This window comes from Nerophis lumbriciformis, linkage group LG01 (genome assembly GCF_033978685.3).
Source record: "Nerophis lumbriciformis linkage group LG01, RoL_Nlum_v2.1, whole genome shotgun sequence".
NCBI classification, from domain to species: domain Eukaryota; kingdom Metazoa; phylum Chordata; class Actinopteri; order Syngnathiformes; family Syngnathidae; genus Nerophis; species Nerophis lumbriciformis.
The window spans coordinates 55377828-55396841 of NC_084548.2; the positions used below are offsets into that span (position 1 = coordinate 55377828).

Below are 19014 nucleotides of genomic sequence, written 5' to 3' on the forward strand. Positions count from 1 at the left end.
CGACAGTGGCTTAAACAGTTTAAAGATATGTTTTTATCAACAATATGGGGCACCGCCCCCTTTGGCATCCCGAGGTTCAAACTTATCTGAATGGAAGCATGCCTCAGCGGTGGACTGGTGGTAGAAGTGCCAAAGACCTCGCTCTCTGCGCTTGGCCTGCCAGATCCCCGGATCTAACTCTGTGACTTTTTTCTGTTGAAGACAAAGTTTATGTTCCACCGTTGCCAGCAAATATCGATGACATGATAGGTCGAATAACATGGTGGATTGCGACATCTTGGGGCGCGTTTGGGAGGAATTCTCATATTGTCTTGATGTTGTCCGTGCTGCCGGTAGTGGCCATATTGAGCACTTGTAAAGCATGAAATAAATACTCGAAGTTATGTACGACACATGTGTTCAAGCTAGGTTTTCAATTGTTTTTCATTTTTTGAAATATCGAGTGATAATTTTGCCGTATTCTTTTTGAATCACCCTGGTATATTCTATGTGAAAAAAACAAGCGTCATCAAAATTTTTTTAAATGACACAAAAACGCATCAATTGAATTTGTTTTAATCAGCCCCTTAAGCCCTCTAGCAGCTATACAATTATAAAATGATGTTGCTGAATAGACAATGTGTCTAATACTTTTTATTTCTGACCGTCCAAAATGTTGACACACACATGTAGGACAGAGGATTGTTGTCTGTCCATCGTCTGTCTTTGCAAACTGACAGTTTGCACATCCTTCCCACACGTGCTAAATAAAACGCAAAATACTGCTCGTAAAACAATATTGTATTGATGAATCACATTGTGCGTGCTGAATATTTCCATTTACACCTTCACCTCCCAGTATTGTGGGTATTTTGATGATCAGCATACATTTTGTATATTAAGTAATTCATTATATTAATTAATTACTGTTTTCACTGCTGGACTCTAGAAAGAGGTTCCGCAGCCTCCGTAGCAGAACCTCCAGGATCTGTAACAGCTTCTTCCCTCAGGCCATAAGACTCTTGAAGGCATTAAAATAATCCCCTCAATTCCCCCCAAAAATGGATTAACTCGCTGGAATATAAAGACAATATAACATACATCCATAAACGTGGCTTCATATGCAAAAGTGCAATATATTTATCTGTACAGTAATCTATTTATTAATTTATATATGCACCTTATTGCTTTTTTATCCTGCACTACCATAAGCTAATGCAACGTATTTCCGCTCTTATTTGTACTGCAAAGATCAAATTTGAATGACAATAAAAGGAAGTCTAAGTCTAAGTCTAAGTCTCTAATGAAGACAGAGACACAAAATGGATTGCACGCATTATTCTGCTCACTTAACAGACACAATCCACTTTGCACACATTTGGTGGAACAGCTTTGCATGTGCTATCAAGTTTGCACGTGTTTTAGTTCACGCAAACCTTCAGTAAATCAGGCACCATCTGCATTAAAATGATGGCAGTCACATTATTATTTTTTTCATAACTGTGTTTTTAAACTATAAAAATAATACTAATGCTTGGTCAAGTGTGCTGTTTGAATCAGGCATATTTTGGACTACTTCTTCAAAAAGTAATACCACCGTTAATCATACTGTATTTGAATTATTTTTACTTCTGTCAGCACAGAAAGTCCACGAGAACATCCCTGATGCTACTGTAATCATGTTGTTCTATTTGCGGTTCATCGTATTCTGTTGTTTTTACCAGAATGGCAACATCGAGAACCCCTACTGCAATGGCATGGAGGGGATTCTGGACGCTTACCATCAAAGCCTTAAGACGGTCCAGCTGTACGGACCCACCAACTTTGCTCCTGTTGTAAATCACGTGGCAAGGTAATTGCACAAACTATTGACATGATCAGATGGATAATTGTGTTATTTCTCATTCAAAGTTTATCATTTGAGTAATCTCCACAAGGTGCATAAGCGCAGGCATTGATTGATGGTTCCTGTTTGACGTTAGCGCAACAAATATCTCCGGGCAAAAACACAACATTTACAGGGCAAGACGCTGCCTTCCTTGTTAAACTTGTGGTGCAGTGAAGGTGCTAAAATGACGGAAATTGGTAGATAACCACTTATGTGTTCATCCAGCCATGCTTTAATGACTTTGCAAGTAAATAGCTTCATGCGATGGCGCTTGCCATGCTTGAATCACCTTTAACAACCATTACAAATGAGGAAAATTACTTAAAATGACTTTTCTACAAATTGAGATGGAAATTGTTACGTATGCAATAACCAATGTGGTGTAATAAGACTTACCATGAGACAAAAACAAGCTGTGTTTATCAGAACTGTTAAGAGAAAATGTTTTACAGTCTTTCTTTCTCATAGCCCCTTTTTTTTAGGTCCTGTCCTAAGATGACTGCTGCAGTTGCATGAAAATAAACATGTCAAATATGAAAGGTGCCTGCAGACCTTTTTGCATCACAAACCTATAAAGTATTATAAATAAAATGAAATGTTTTATGAATGGGTTCTGAAACAAAATGCGTTCCTATTATTGTCTTATGTGAGCAATAAAAGTGTTGGCGCTGTGTAACCAAAGTTGTGTATAAAGAGAGTATGGCCAACTAAACGAGAGGCGCCGTGACCGCGACCAAGGACGTGTGCAGCTGTGCCCGGATGAATGCAATGAGTTTTTCTGACAAAAAAGAATGTAATAAAAATGTCTATATATAGTTCTAAACATTCTAAACAGCTCATACATTTACAAGAATTTACTCTCTCCCCAAACCCATCAGTGACTGCTCAGACCTTCCTACCTTCAAAAGCCTTCTCAAAACACACCTCTTCAGATCTGCATCCTGTATTATGTATTATTACTTTGAACTGCTTTATTAGGGACCGCAATGTCCCTTTGGGACAGAGGACCCTATTGTAATTGTAAGGTTTTATTATTATTATTCCGCCGCCTCTTTGAGCTGTAATTTGACCCCCTTTAACATGCTTCAAAACTCACCATATTTGACACACACATCAGAGCTGGCAAAAATTGCCATCTAATAAAAAACCAAACACCAAAACTCAAAATTACGCTCTAGCGCTCCCTAGGAAAAAATACAGACAAAACTGCTTGTAACTTCCGATAGAAATGTTGTAGAGACATGAAACAAAAACCTCTATGTAGGTCTGACTTAGACCTAGATTTCATACATTAACATCCTTCAGCAAAAATCAACAGGAAGTTGGCAATTCCCCCTTCAAAACAAAAGTTTACTAAAAACAGTCACTTTTGCCTCTTTGAGCTGTAATTTGCCCACTTTAACATGCTTCAAAACTCACCAAACTGGACACACACATCAGGACTGGCAAAAATTGAGATCTAATAAAAAACCCAACCCCCAAACCCAAAATTGCGCTCTAGCGCCCCCTAGGAAGAAAACACAGACACAACTGCTCCTAGGAAGAAAACTCAGACAAAACTGCCTGTAACTCACAGTAGGAATGTCTTAGAGACATGAAACAAAAACCTCTATGTAGGTCTCACTTAGACCTACATTTAATATATTGACAAACCCATAAAAAATCAACAGGAAGTTTGCAATTCCCCCTTCAAAACAAAAGTTTTGTAAAAACCGGTCACCTTTTTTCAAACATTATCTCCTCTGAGCGCGTTTATTGTGTCGGCTTCAAACTAGCACAGGAGAGAGATTGAACCCTTCTGATTAAAAGTTCACCAAAGAGTTTTAATTACTTCTCCGGTTTGGATTTTATGTTCCGTCAAAGTCGGTCCCGTCCATCGCTGCTTGCAGCTTTAATATTTTAATTGTTATCCTGTAAAGCGTCTTTGAGTACCCTGAAAAGTGCTACACCAAATAAAATGTATTATTATTATTATTATTATTATTATTATTATTATTAAAGCTTTTATTTCGTGAATTTTTTTATACAAATCACGTTATCTTTCTGCCTTTGGATGCGAATCCCTGAGTCCCATGCATGCACACAGTGCACAAATAACTGCTGGGCTTTTGAGTTCTCTGTTAATGTGCCACAGGAGACATGAGTCGTGTTGTTATATTGGAGATGAGGACGGCCAAAGGCCTTTAAATCTCCTAAACATGCGCCATCACTCTTGCTGCTGTCACAATATTCATTAAAATGTCAACCACTCGCTGTCATATTTCCTAAACTGGGAGGAAAGTGAGGGCTCCCCTTTGACCTGCCATTGGATCTCCCAATGATTCCTTCCATCCATTATCAATATGCTCACGTTGGATGCCAGGCAATCAATAAGATTGGGAGAGAGGATACGACTGCACTTTATGCATAAACAATTGAATACATTATTCATAAAGGAGCCAGCGTCAGGCAATTGAAAGTAGGCCACACTTACTGTGTGGTGCCTCTGATGGCATCTGTAATAATGTCTGGAAAGACCTTGGAGACATGAGGAGCTACAATACAACATATTTTATTTATTTACATTCTATAATAAGCCTGTGTGCATGTTGAATGAGTGTAAAGGGAATTAATGTTTGCATAAAGCATGTACAGTACTGTAGTACTAGTTAGAACGGCATTGCTGCATATCACATTTTTACATGTATTTCCTTGTCTGCATATGTTTGCTATGTTCCACTTGGCCTCATGGGTTCTCTCTTTCTCAGGTACGCAGCAGCAGTGCAGGATGGATCTCAGTACTTTGTCCTGCTCATCATTACTGACGGTGTCATTTCGGACATGGCTCAGACCAAGGAGGCCATAGTGAATGTAAGTGCTGTTCTCATACCAGCTGCAGGATTTTCATCTCCTAGCACGTCGGGGAAATGCTCTCGGGAGTTTTTCTTTTTCTTCTACTTTGCAGTTTAGTCCAAGCAGATTTGAGAATTTCTGGGATCTTATACCTTTCTTTTCCTGCAACTGCATATTCCATTTGACAGGTGTGTTTTCTCTTGTTTAGATGTCTGGGAGCCTGAGGTGTTTTGGAGCTTTACCATCAAGTCTGCTTGACTGGCTCTTAAATTCACTCTGTTAGAGGCTGATTATTTATATATTCAGCATCTTGATTATATATATTGTGGAGAATGCATATATTTTTAAGTGTTCTTTCTTTATCCATAGTCATGTTTAAAGGAACTAATATTTTCCCTTGTGTACACTTTGTGTTTTTTCCTTATGTTCGTTAGTAAACTCTGTGTTTCATCTTGAAGGCGCTGGAATGTCTATTGGGAGTATAATGTACTCCCTGTTTGTGGAGGAGACCTTATCAGTTTAGAACAATAAGGCTGTATTTCTTTCTGGGCGGGAGGGGGCTATTTTCGTACTAAATAAGCTGACTCTTTCCATTTGATTTTTAGACTGCTTCTTGATGCTGCTATAATAGCATTGTGAGGGCTGGTCTCCTGAAGCTTTAGTAAAACTTGATAATATTGCTGTTCTGTCTTGGTGGTCCTTGTTACTCAACATATATGTCATCCGAAAGAACTTGGGATTGACCAGTGTGATTTCTTACCTGAGAGGAAGACTGGTTGGACGCAACAATATATATATACATATATATATATATATACACAGGTATATACATATATATACTGTATATATATATATATATATATATACAGTATATATATATATATATATATATACATACACAGGTATATACGTATATATACTGTATATATATATATATATATATATATATATATATATATATATATATATATATATATATATATATATATATATATATATATATATGATTGGGATTCAAAACAACACACAATTCAAAAAGATAGATATTCAGTAAAGCACCAGAACTCCACCATATCAGCAATGCTATTTTAGATCAGGACCAAACGGTACAATGTACCCATGTAGTGCATATGCTTTAGTTTCAGTTTCAGTTTATTTGAACATGCATACAATACTTGCATACTTATTGTATTCTTGTCTAAAGTTGAAAAAAATAATTGTGTAAAACATCATTAACACATTTTTTAATACAGTGACAAAACTAAAAAATATACATTATATATAAACACATTTAAATCCTGAATTTACATATTTTTATCAAGACAGATTAAAAGCAACTCCAGTATCAGTGCGACAGTCTACAAATATGCAAAACATAGGAAGGAAAGAAGAAGAAAAATAGTGCAAAATCAGTGCCTATGAGAGTTCACCGTGGTTATGGCTTTAGGGGAAAAAAACTGTTCTTGAGACTGTTTGTCTTAGACCTGATGACCCTGTAGCACTTTCCTGAGGGCAGCAGTTCAAACAAGTCAAAGCCAAGGTGGGAGCTGTCCTTGATAATGTTGGTAGCTCTGCTGAGGCAGCGGGAGGTGTAAATGTTCACCGGAATTTGAACCAATTAATTCAATTGATAGAGATTGATATTTGATCTCATCTTTGAAAAATGGAGGCACCATGGGGTGTACTGCTTGGCTACAACCATCACTGTTGATTTAATTGCATCCAGTTTGCTTTCTCAAGAAGTACAACATGTCAGCTAAGACTTCCAATCCATGCATACCTCTTTACTGACACCACTGGACAGCATTAGTATCATGTTCGACTTATTTTACGAAACAGGAGTTTAGAACACTCACAAAGAGAAAGTTACTGTAATTGCATTACTTTTGTGATGCGTTGCTCCCTACACTGTCCTTGGTGCTTGCTATAAAGTCAACTACTGTAGCTTGTATAGGTCACGGTCACAGGGGACGTTGGAACCTTCTAGCTGGGAAATTAATTCCAAATATTTGTGTCCGCTCATTAAATAGTTTAATTATAGTAATACACATATTCACACACTTGTGACATTAAACGATCAGTGTTTTGCTGAAGAATCCTAACAACTTCACCCTCTGCTGTACGATGCTACAGAAGACCCCGAGGCAGTCATCTTCAAGCGTGTGGGTGGCCTCACTTTGACCCCCAGCAGACTGGGTTTAAAGGGAATTTGCGACTGTTAATCAAATTTTTCGAACAGCCACACCTTCCTTTTAAGATCTTGTCTGCTGCTCTGCACTGCTCGGCCCTAACCTGCTCAGCTTCTCCTCCTGCTGGACTGCTTACTGACCTCTTTAACCTCACCTCCTTTAACCCTTCACCTGCAGGAATGAATCAATTCCAAATTATATGTGTGTGTGGTAGTGTGCGGCGTGTGTGTGTGTGTGTGTGTGTGTGTGTGTGTGTGTGTGTGTGTGTGTGTGTGAGAGAGCAATCTTTGCATGTTTGATATCTTATTTCTCACACTCCAAGTAGCATGATTGCAGATATGAAAAAGTCATATCTGATGGTAATTTATTGCTCCCGGGAAAAACTGCAATATTTACTCAGATAAACCCCCCCCCCCCCCCCCCCCTTCCCGCTCCCCCCACCCCAATGACTAATATATTCACATATCTATCAAGAAAGCCCACAGGGTTTAATTCAAGTATCTGCCTTTGATGTTTTTGCTTCAGTTTTGAAATTTTGCTCCAAAGTTTATAAGATATCCTTCTGAGCCGAAGGGGGTGCATACAGAAATGAATGTGGACCCATGTGGCACATTACATAAGTGACGCTGTCAAATTATAGTCTCGATGGTACGCTGACACGAAGACCATTAATATTTTTAAAAACTGTTAAACTTAAGGTCAGAGTTATCGCTCATTTGTTAATTCTGAACATTTAAATGTGTGTGGCTGATTACAAATAATTTATATCTTGCATTATAATCCATTTTGGATTGAGGATCTCAAATGTCAAGATTTTAGAGCAAGCATTTCATACAAAACAATTTACTTTTGTTACGATATGTAAAATCTGCACCACAACCATAGAATTCCCCCTTTGTGGGATACATGAAGTCTATCCTATCCTATTGCAAAATGAGGGCCCATCGTGCAATAATGCATACAAATTCTAAATTGAACTTGAAATTGAAATTCATGATTAGATTAATATAAATATATATATATATATATGTTTGTATATTTGTATATTTGTACATGTATATATGTATATATATGTATGTTTATATATTAATATTAATATATATATTATATATATATATATATATTTTTTTTTTTTTTGGTGTGATGTGTAATGTCTAGTGTTTAAATGTACGGCAGTGACAATGAATTTCCCCAAGGGGACCAATAAATCTAATCTAATCTAATGTATATATATTTATATATTTAATATATATATATATGTTTGTATATTTGTATATGTATATATATATGTATGTTTATATATTTGTATATATATATATATATATATATATATATATATATATATATATATATATATATATATATATATATATATATATATATACATTCATGCTATTTTACTTTTTTAATTGCATGAAATGGTGAAATCAGAAATAATAAATAAATGGAGCTCATACAGAACACAGGAAAAAGGTTACTGGTATACATAAATTAAACTGTTATTCAAACTGTATTTGTATTTTGAATATCACATGAAATATGAATTTTGTATATATATATATATATATATATATATATATATATATATATATATATATGTCTTAATAAGGTTATCCAAAAAATAGTGCTCGATACCGTAGTAGAGCGCAATATATGTATGTGTGGGAAAAAAATCACAAGATTATTTCATCTCTACAGGCCTGTTTCATGAGGGGGGGTACCCTCAATCATCAGGAGATTTTAATGGGAGCATTCGCATACCATGGTTTATATAGGGCACAGAGTGGGTGGGTACAGGCTGGCCTAGGGGCGTGGTGATTGGCTCATGTGTTACTAGGAGGTGTTTCCGTCTATGGCGGCATGTTGTTACAATTTCGCTGCGCTTGTTGAGGGATGACAGGTCTGGACGGTAAATAATAAACAGTTTCTCTTTCAAGCATAGGTTGCATCTTTTATTACCACTATTGTAAGGTGTGCTGGATGCAAGAATTTGCCATGTTATTGAATATTCAACATTATTGTCTTTGAGGTCCCAAATGTGTTTGCTGAGTTCTGTGGTATTTCGCAGGTTTTTGTTCCTGAAAGAAGCCTTGTGATTGTTCCATCTGGTTTTGAATTCTCCCTCGGTTAATCCTACATATGTGTCGGATGTGTTAATGTCCTTGCGTATTACCTTAGATTGGTAGACACCTGATGTTTGTAAGCACCCCCCGTTGAGGGGGCAATCAGGTTTCTTTCGACAGTTACATCCTTTGTTGGTTTTGGAGTCGCTCTGTCTGGGGGTTGACGGGTCATTTGCAATTGCTTTGTTGTGGTTTGAGATGATTTGTCGTATATTGTTCATGCAGCTGTAGCTCAATTTAATGTTGTTCTTGTTGAATACTTTTCTTAGGGTGTTGCCTTTGGGAAAGTGTTTGTCAATCAGATTGAGGAATTTGTGTCCAATGTTCGTTGAGACTTTTTTGCTGTATGGGGGGTTGTACCAGATGATGTTGTTTCGTTTTCTGCTCTTTTTTGGCTGGTTTCCTGGCGTGGGTTCATAGGTGAGGGTGAAATTGTATCCGCTTTCATCAAGGGCTTTTTGGTACGGGGAGGTTGCTTGGTCAAATTCAGCTTTGCTAGATGACAGCATCGATAGCCTTTTATTGATTCCGGTAGGTATTCTTTTCGTGGTGGTGGGTGGGTGGTTGCTGTCATGGTGCACGTATTGGAGTGTTGTGTTGGGTTTCGTGAATGGTTGGTAGCTGTTATTTCTCAGGTTGAAAGTGACGTCAAGGAAGTTGACGGTTTGCTTGTTGGCTTCAATCGTGATCCGTAGGCCGTTCTCTTTGAAAATTTGGCATATGCGCTTCTTGGTATTCTCGCTGCTCCTTGGCGAGGCGCGACACACTGCCAGTCCGTCATCACGGTAAATACCAAGGTTCAGATTGAGGCTAGCGAGCTGGGAGAGGAGGAAACTCCCAACGAGTTCACACGTTTCTGCTCCGTCAAAACTTCCCATAGTGACGTCAAATGTTGCATTGTTCTTTTTTTGCCATGGTGTACTGTTGTGGATGAGAATGGAGTTTTTTGCGTGGATGATGATGTTTCTTTCGTTGCCTGTGATTGAGTCGTAGTCTGAGGCGAAGTCTAGTGCTTGAGTCAGTAGGTCTTGCGTGATGGAAGGGTAAAATTCCTCGATATCACTTCCTAAGAAGGATGCGGTGGAAAGCACATTTTTTCCTCCACCCTGAAACAAAAGGAATGCAAAAGGAAACTTACGGATTCAAATCTACCAAGAACCCACCCACAGTTGAGGAACTAAAGGATTTTGAGAACGACATGCTCAAAATGATACAATCAGTCAAATTCAAGCCAATCCGCAACCCACTCCTCACCAAGCTGAAAAATGACAAGGAGCGTATCAAGAAAGTAAACAACCTCATCATAGCTGCCGATAAAACCACAAACTTCTACAGAATGGACATACCAGAACACCACACCTTACTGGACAGAAGCATCACCAAATCATACAAAAAAGCGCAACCCAACACCTTACAGAACATCCACCTGGAAAATAAAAGGATCGCGGCTGAACTGGACATTGAGGACAGGGTGGACGCCACAGCCAACAAGGAAGCCTTCATCACATTGAAGGACCACAAACCCAACTTCGCAAATAACCCAACATGCCGACTAATAAACCCAACTAAATCTGAAATAGGAAAAATCAGCAAAATAATCCTGGACAGAGTCAACACAAAAATCAAGTACAAAACACCACTCAACCAATGGAGAAATACAGCAGCAGTAATCAAATGGTTCAACAACATCCAAGACAAACAACAGCACAACTTTATCTCCTTTGATATCGAGGAATTTTACCCTTCCATCACGCAAGACCTACTGACTCAAGCACTAGACTTCGCCTCAGACTACGACTCAATCACAGGCAACGAAAGAAACATCATCATCCACGCAAAAAACTCCATTCTCATCCACAACAGTACATCATGGCAAAAAAAGAACAATGCAACATTTGACGTCACTATGGGAAGTTTTGACGGAGCAGAAACGTGTGAACTCGTTGGGAGTTTCCTCCTCTCCCAGCTCGCTAGCCTCAATCTGAACCTTGGTATTTACCGTGATGACGGACTGGCAGTGTGTCGCGCCTCGCCAAGGAGCAGCGAGAATACCAAGAAGTGCATATGCCAAATTTTCAAAGAGAACGGCCTACGGATCACGATTGAAGCCAACAAGCAAACCGTCAACTTCCTTGACGTCACTTTCAACCTGAGAAATAACAGCTACCAACCATTCACGAAACCCAACACAACACTCCAATACGTGCACCATGACAGCAACCACCCACCCACCACCACGAAAAGAATACCTACCGGAATCAATAAAAGGCTATCGATGCTGTCATCTAGCAAAGCTGAATTTGACCAAGCAACCCCCCCTTACCAAAAAGCCCTTGATGAAAGCGGATACAATTTCACCCTCACCTATGAACCCACGCCAGGAAACCAGCCAAAAAAGAACAGAAAACGAAACGACATCATCTGGTACAACCCCCCATACAGCAAAAACGTCTCAACGAACATTGGACACAAATTCCTCAATCTGATTGACAAACACTTTCCCAAAGACAACACCCTAAGAAAAGTATTCAACAAGAACAACATTAAATTGAGCTACAGCTGCATGAACAATATACGACAAATCATCTCAAACCACAACAAAGCAATTGCAAATGATCCGTCGACCCCCAGACAGAGCGACTCCAAAACAAACAAAGGATGTAACTGTCGAAAGAAACCTGATTGCCCCCTCAACGGGGGGGGGGTGCTTACAAACATCAGTTGTCTACCAATCTAAGGTAATACGCAAGGACATTAACACATCCGACACATATGTAGGATTAACCTAGGGAGAATTCAAAACCAGCTGGAACAATCACAAGGCTTCTTTCAGGAACAAAAACCTGCGAAATACCACAGAACTCAGCAAACACATTTGGGACCTCAAAGACAATAATGTTGAATATTCAATAACATGGCAAATTCTTGCATCCAGCACACCTTACAATAGTGGTAATAAAAGATGCAACCTATGCTTGAAAGAGAAACTGTTTATTATTTACCGTCCAGACCTGTCATCCCTCAACAAGCGCAGCGAAATTGTAACAACATGCCGCCATAGACGGAAACACCTCCTAGGTAACACATGAGCCAATCACCACGCCCCTAGGCCAGCCTGTACCCACCCACTCTGTGCCCTATATAAACCATGGTATGCGAATGCTCCCATTAAAATCTCCTGATGATTGAGGGTACCCCCCCTCATGAAACAGGCCTGTAGAGATGAAATAGTCTTGTGATTTTTTTCCCACACATACATATATATATATATATATATATATATATATATATATATATATATATATATATACACACAAACTCTATTTGTATTTTAAATAGTACATTAAATATGACATGTGTATATCTATATCTATATATATATATATATCTATATATATATATATATATATATATAGATATACACATTTCATATTTCATGTACTATTCAAAATACAAATACAGTTTGAATAACAATTTAATTTATGTATAACTTTATTCCTGTGTCCTGTACGAGCTCCATTTAATTATTATTTCTGATTTCACAATTTCATACAATTAAAAAGTAAAATAGCATGAATGTTTATTTTTAATTTCACAACATATAGAAATAGCACAGATTCCATCATTAAGAAAATCAGTAAAATTATGTAACATTTTTAAATTAATGCTTAAATATAGATGCTTAAAATAACTATTGCACCTTTCCTGATATAGCAGCATGTATAACATCATAAGATGCCACACATGGATAATTAATCAGCACATTAATTCTTTTGAGATACACAGAAAATACAAGTTAAGTTTACATTTATATTGCAAAATGAATGATATTGCATCACATATCCCAGTTTCAATGAGAGACAGTCTACTGTACATACAACAAAGGCCAAGTAGGAAACGCTGTAGGCTCCATAATTCAGCTCCATATACTTTGTAAGAATCCGATGTAGCATATAAGTACCTTCTGTTGAGGAGCAATCAAGTAGAATGTATGTATCTGGTGTCAGAGCCAGAGGTCGCTATACAGTCGAGTCTCATTGAGGGAAATATATATAGGAATGGAGGGAGGATAAAAACTGAGGAGGGTTGTCCCCAGATTTTTACTCCTCTACGTAACAAACCTCTCCCCAAGGGAGTTTTTTTTTTCCAGGAACGCTGACCAACTTTTATCACTGTGAATGTATTTCTACCATAAGTGTGTATCATCCTTTCATGGTAGAGCTGAGTGGACTAAATACATGTTGTTAAATAACATGTGGTGCACTGATAAAAATAAAAATAAAACACCCATACGGCCCTACATTTTAAAAAAAAAGATTAAATATGCCAAAAACTAAGTTATGGTCTGATGAACCAAAGTTCAGGTGGTTGGTGCAAACACAACACTTGCCTCACTAGAAGGTTACTAAAGCCAAAGCGAAGCATTGTGCTTGGCCTTATTTTATTCAGCTGGAACTGTGGCTTAGAAAAGACGAAGGGACCGATGAACAAATAGCAGTACAATTTTTTGTACAAAACCTTTAGGAAATATACTTTAAAAAAAATAAAATAATTATACATCCACTGTACAGTATCTAACAAAAGTGAGTTTACCCATCACATTTTCGCAAACCTTTTTTTTTTTTTTTTACAAATCTTAAGGGAGCATATAGAGTGCATCCGAAAAGTATTCGCAATGCTTCACTTTTTCCACATTTTGTTATGTTACAGCCTTATTACAAAATGGAATAAAGTAATCTTTTTCTTTACGATTATACGGACGATACCCCATAATGATGATATTAAAAAGGTTGTTTTTTTCTTGTTTTTTTAAAAATGCAAATGTATTAAAACTAAAAACCTAAAAAATAATCACATGTATGTAGATATTCACAGCCTTTGCTCAATGCTTTGTTTATGCACCTTTGGCAGCAATTACAGTCTCAAGTCTTTTTTAATACAATGTCACAAGCTTGGAACACCTATCTTTGGGCAGTTTCGCCCATTTCTGTTTGCAGCACCTCTCAAGCTCCATCAGGTTGGATGGGAAGTGTTGGTTTTCATCCAGGTTGTCTCTGTACATAGCTGCATTCATCTTAGTCTAGTCAGGGAGGTGACCAAGAACCCGATGGTCACTCTGTCAAAGCTACAGCATTCCTCTTTGGAGAGAGGACCACCATCTCTGCAGCAATCCACCAATCAGGCCTGTATGGTATAGTGACCAAAAGGAAGCCATTTCTTAGTAAAACGTTTGCTAGCATGTGAAAGACTCTCAGACTATAAGAAACAATTCTACAGTGTGATGCGAAAAAAATCAACTCTTTGGCGTGAATGTCAGGCATCACAATTGGAGGAAACCAGGCACCGCTCATCATTAGGCCAATATCATCCCTACAATGAAGCATGGTGGTGGCAGTATCATGCTGTGGGGATGGTTTTAAGTGGCAGAAACTGGAAGACTAGTCAGGATAGAGGGAACGATGAATGTAGCAATGCACAGAAACATCCTGGGTGAAAATCAATAGATGGGCCTGCCAAGCTTGTGGCACCATATTCAAAAAGACTGCCTGCCAAAGGTGTACAAACAAATTATTTAGCAAAGGCTGTGAGTCCTTTTTTTTTAATTTTCAATACATTTGCAAATTGTTTTGATAAAAAACTTTTCACATTGTCATTATATGGTATTGTGTGTAGATTTTTGAGGACAAAAATGAACATATTACATTTTGGAATAAAGCTGTAACAGAAAAATATGTGAAAAGGTGAAACGCTGTGAATACTTTCCATTCTGTAAATACTTTCCAGATGCACTGTATAGCAATTATTTAAGCTCATCTGCCATGCTCATGTGCAGAGGATTACATCTCTTGAATGAGAAAAGTACAGTTACACACAAATGGTGAGATAAAGGAGGCGATCACGCTGCAAAGACAAACGATTGAGAGAATATTTCGTCTGTATACAAATTTATTTAAAAAATATTTTTAAAAATTAAACATATCATTTTTTTTTATTTTATGGTGTTTGTTTTTTTGTATGGAAATGTATTATTAATATTTCTCCTATATCCAAAAACTTTTTGCAATATGCATTTTCAATTAAAATTCAGCGCAGCACATCCCAGAGTGCACCATTAGACTTAGACTTAGACAAACTTTAATGATCCACAAGGGAAATTGTTCAACACAGTAGCTCAGTTACAATGATGGAAAGTGTAAGGATGGAAAGGACGATGCAGGTATAAATAGACTAATATAGCGATGTGTGTTTGCCTTATTTTTGTGGCCTGTGACCACAACATTTCCTCATTGTGGGACAAATTAAAGTCTATTTTATCCTATCTTATACTATCCTATCCTGTCCTGTCCTGTCCTATCCTAAAACAATCATTTAAATTAAGCGCTCTGCACCACTTTTGCACTTGTTATCAATTGTGCACACAGACTTAGTAGATCACACGCAATACCCCAAGGCGTATTACTCACAATTGTATATTTTGCACACACTATTTAGCACTTGTTATTTGGATGTTGTAGAGCAGGCCCTTGGTCAGTGTATAGAAGTCTAAATTTACTGTTCTTTGAAAATGATTCAGGCATTTTTGTTTAAATAGCTGGCAACACAACTCACAGTGAACATGTTGAAATTGTGTCCAAAGTGTGAATATTTCCCAGCAGGCACAAGACATTAAAAAAACATTGAGAACTTTATAAAATTAGGTCCTGACGTTGAGCAACTCAATCCTAAAGTTGGAACAGCATGCTTTTTGACGTTTAATCAATGTTGGGTTGTTTTGACCAGTGAATTTTTGTCATTTTACAACCAATATTCTACAACCCAAATACAACGTTGAAACAACATGCTTTTTGACGTTTATTCAATGTCAGGTTGTGATGTTGATTTGTCCATTGAAATTTGGTCATTTCACAACCAATAACGTGGATCCAACTTTAAACACCATCGTTGTCTCAATTTACAAAAACAACTATTTTGCAACAATGTTTCAAAGTCAGTTTTTTTAGGACATATACAAACCCCGTTTCCATATGAGTTGGGAAATTGTGTTAGATGTAAATATAAACGGAATACAATGATTTGCAAATCCTTTTCAACCCATATTCAATTGAATGCACTACAAAGACAAGATATTTGATGTTCAAATTCATAAACTTTATTTTTTTTTGCAAATAATCATTAACTTAGAATTTCATGGCTGCAACACGTGCCAAAGTACGGTAGTTGGGAAAGGGCATGTTCACCACTGTGTTACATGGCCTTTCCTTTTAACAACACTCAGTAAACGTTTGGGAACTGAGGAGACACATTTTTGAAGCTTCTCAGGTGGAATTCTTTCCCATTCTTGCTTGATGTACAGCTTAAGTTGTTCAACAGTCCGGGGGTCTCCGTTGTGGTATTTTAGGCTTCATAATGCGCCACACATTTTTAATGGGAGACAGGTCTGGACTACAGGCAGGCCAGTCTAGTACCCGCACTCTTTTACTATGAAGCCACATTGATGTAACACGTGGCTTGGCATTGTCTTGCTGAAATAAGCAGGGGCGTCCATTATAACGTTGCTTGGATGGCAACATATGTTGCTCCAAAACCTGTATGTACCTTTCAGCATTAATGGCGCCTTCACGGATGTGTCAGTTACCCATGTCTTGGGCACTAATACACGCCCATACCATTACAGATGCTGGCTTTTCTACTTTGCGCCTATAACAATCCGGATGGTTCTTTTCCTCTTTGGTCCGGAGGACACGACGTCCACAGTTTCCAAAAACAATTTGAAATGTGGACTCGTCAGACCACAGAACACTTTTCCACTTCGTATCAGTCCATCTTAGATGAGCTCAGGCCCAGCGAAGCCGACGACGTTTCTGGGTGTTGTTGATAAACGGTTTTCGCCTTGCATAGGAGAGTTTTAACTTGCACTTACAGATGTAGCGACCAACTGTAGTTACTGACAGTGGGTTTCTGAAGTGTTCCTGAGCCCATGTGGTGATATCCTTTACACACTGATGTCGCTTGTTGATGCAGTACAGCCTGAGGGATCGAAGGTCACGGGCTTAGCTGCTTACGTGCAGTGATTTCTCCAGATTCTCTGAACCCTTTGATGATATTACGGACCGTAGATGGTGAAATCCCTAAATTCCTTGCAATAGCTGGTTGAGAATGTTTTTTCTTAAACTGTTCAACAATTTGCTCACGCATTTGTTGACAAAGTGGTGACCCTCGCCCCATCCTTGTTTGTGAATGACTGAGCATTTCATGGAATCTACTTTTATACCCAATCATGGCACCCACCTGTTCCCAATTAGCCTGTTCACCTGTGGCTTGTTCCAAATAAGTGTTTGATGAGCATTCCTCAACTCTATCAGTATTTATTGCCACCTTTCCCAACTTCTTTGTCACGTGTTGCTGGCATCAAATTCTAAAGTTAATGATTATTTGCAACAACAAAAAAAATGTTTATCAATTTGAACATCAAATATGTTGTCTTTGTAGCATATTCAACTGAATATGGGTTGAAAAGGATTTGCAAATCATTGTATTCTGTTTATATTTACATCTAACACAATTTCCCAACTCATATGGAAACGGGGTTTGTATGTATAAGCAATGTTGTATCAATGTATTGTGCCTGCTGGGTTAGTGCATAAGCACCATTATTATAGAGCCCTGTCTTAATCTTCTTGGGCATGGAATTCACTGCACAGGTTGTTACTAGAATCATCTTCCATTCCTGATAACATCACTGGTGGGTGTTAGACGCCTCCCTTAATGAACTACAGCTCTCCAGTAAGGGCAGCAGCACTCATGCAGCCACAGACCATGACACTACCCCTCACCACGCATGACTCTGAGCAACACAATTATCCTGGTACTCACTTGTGTTACCAGCTTTTTTTTTAGACAGTAATGGCTTTGAAAGCACTGACCCATTTTCAGTGGATACTGAATGTACACTGCTAAACAATTTTCACACGGACTACACAAAAGCAGGGATTCCCTAACAATCTGCCATGAAAGGTTCGTGTGTTATTGGAGATAATCAAATTATCCAATTTCACATGTTGGTCAGAAAATGTTCATGTATTTCCTGTTCTTCTGCCTATGCTAGCTAGCTAATGACAAGCAGGGCAATTAAATGATCTTCCACTGGATTGGAAAAGGCACACAATTAGCCTGTTTGTCCACCTGTTGCCATTCACATCATACAAAGGGGTCATATTATGTTTTTTTTTTTGCACATTTAAAACTATTCATTATGGTCTACATAACATTAAATTTGTTAGGTCAGGGAAAAACACACGGGCTATATCATCCCTACAAGCCTCTTTCGCAGGTTTCCCTGAAGAGCAGGGAAACCTGCGAAACAGGCTTGTAGGGATGAAATAGCCTATGTGTTTTTTCCTGACCTAACATATATTCCGCTCTACCCCGGTATTGAGCACTGCATTACGGATAAACCAAAGAAACCTCAACATTAACATTAACATTAATTTTGCATAGATTATGTTTTCTAGACCAGTGGTTCTCAAATGGGGGTACGTGAGATTTTTTTTAAATATTCTAAAAATAGCAACAATTCAAAAATCCTTTATAAATATATTTATTGAATAATACTTCAACAAAATATGAATGTAAGTTCATAAACTGAACATCAAATCAAGTAGGCTATTCCATTCATTACCATAAACCCAGAGTTTCCCCCATGCCATGATGGTTTGACCCTCACTAAAATGTATGTCAAAAAGAACTGTGAAAAGAAATGCAACAATGCAGTATTCAGTGTTGACAGCTAGATTTTTTGTGGACATGTTCCATAATTATTGATGTTAAAGATTTCTTTTTTTGTGAAGAAATGTTTAGAATTAAGTTCATGAATCCAGATGGATCTTTATTACAATCCCCATGAGGGCACTTTAAGTTGATGATTACTTGTATGTGTAGAAATCTTTATTTATAATTGAATCACTTGTTTATTTTTCAACAAGTTTTTAGTTATTTTATATAT

General features: G+C 37.8%; 1 protein-coding gene across 2 annotated transcripts in view; it reads left to right on the top strand.

Moving 5' to 3' along the window:
• Positions 1-19014, top strand: part of cpne5a (copine Va) — a 217765-nt gene that overhangs the window by 187038 nt on the left and 11713 nt on the right. For both annotated transcript variants that reach the window (XM_061987293.2, XM_061987300.2), the window contains 2 exons: positions 1704-1831; positions 4615-4717. In XM_061987293.2, the coding sequence (XP_061843277.1) occupies positions 1704-1831; positions 4615-4717 (231 nt within the window). The remainder of the gene's footprint in view (positions 1-1703; positions 1832-4614; positions 4718-19014) is intronic.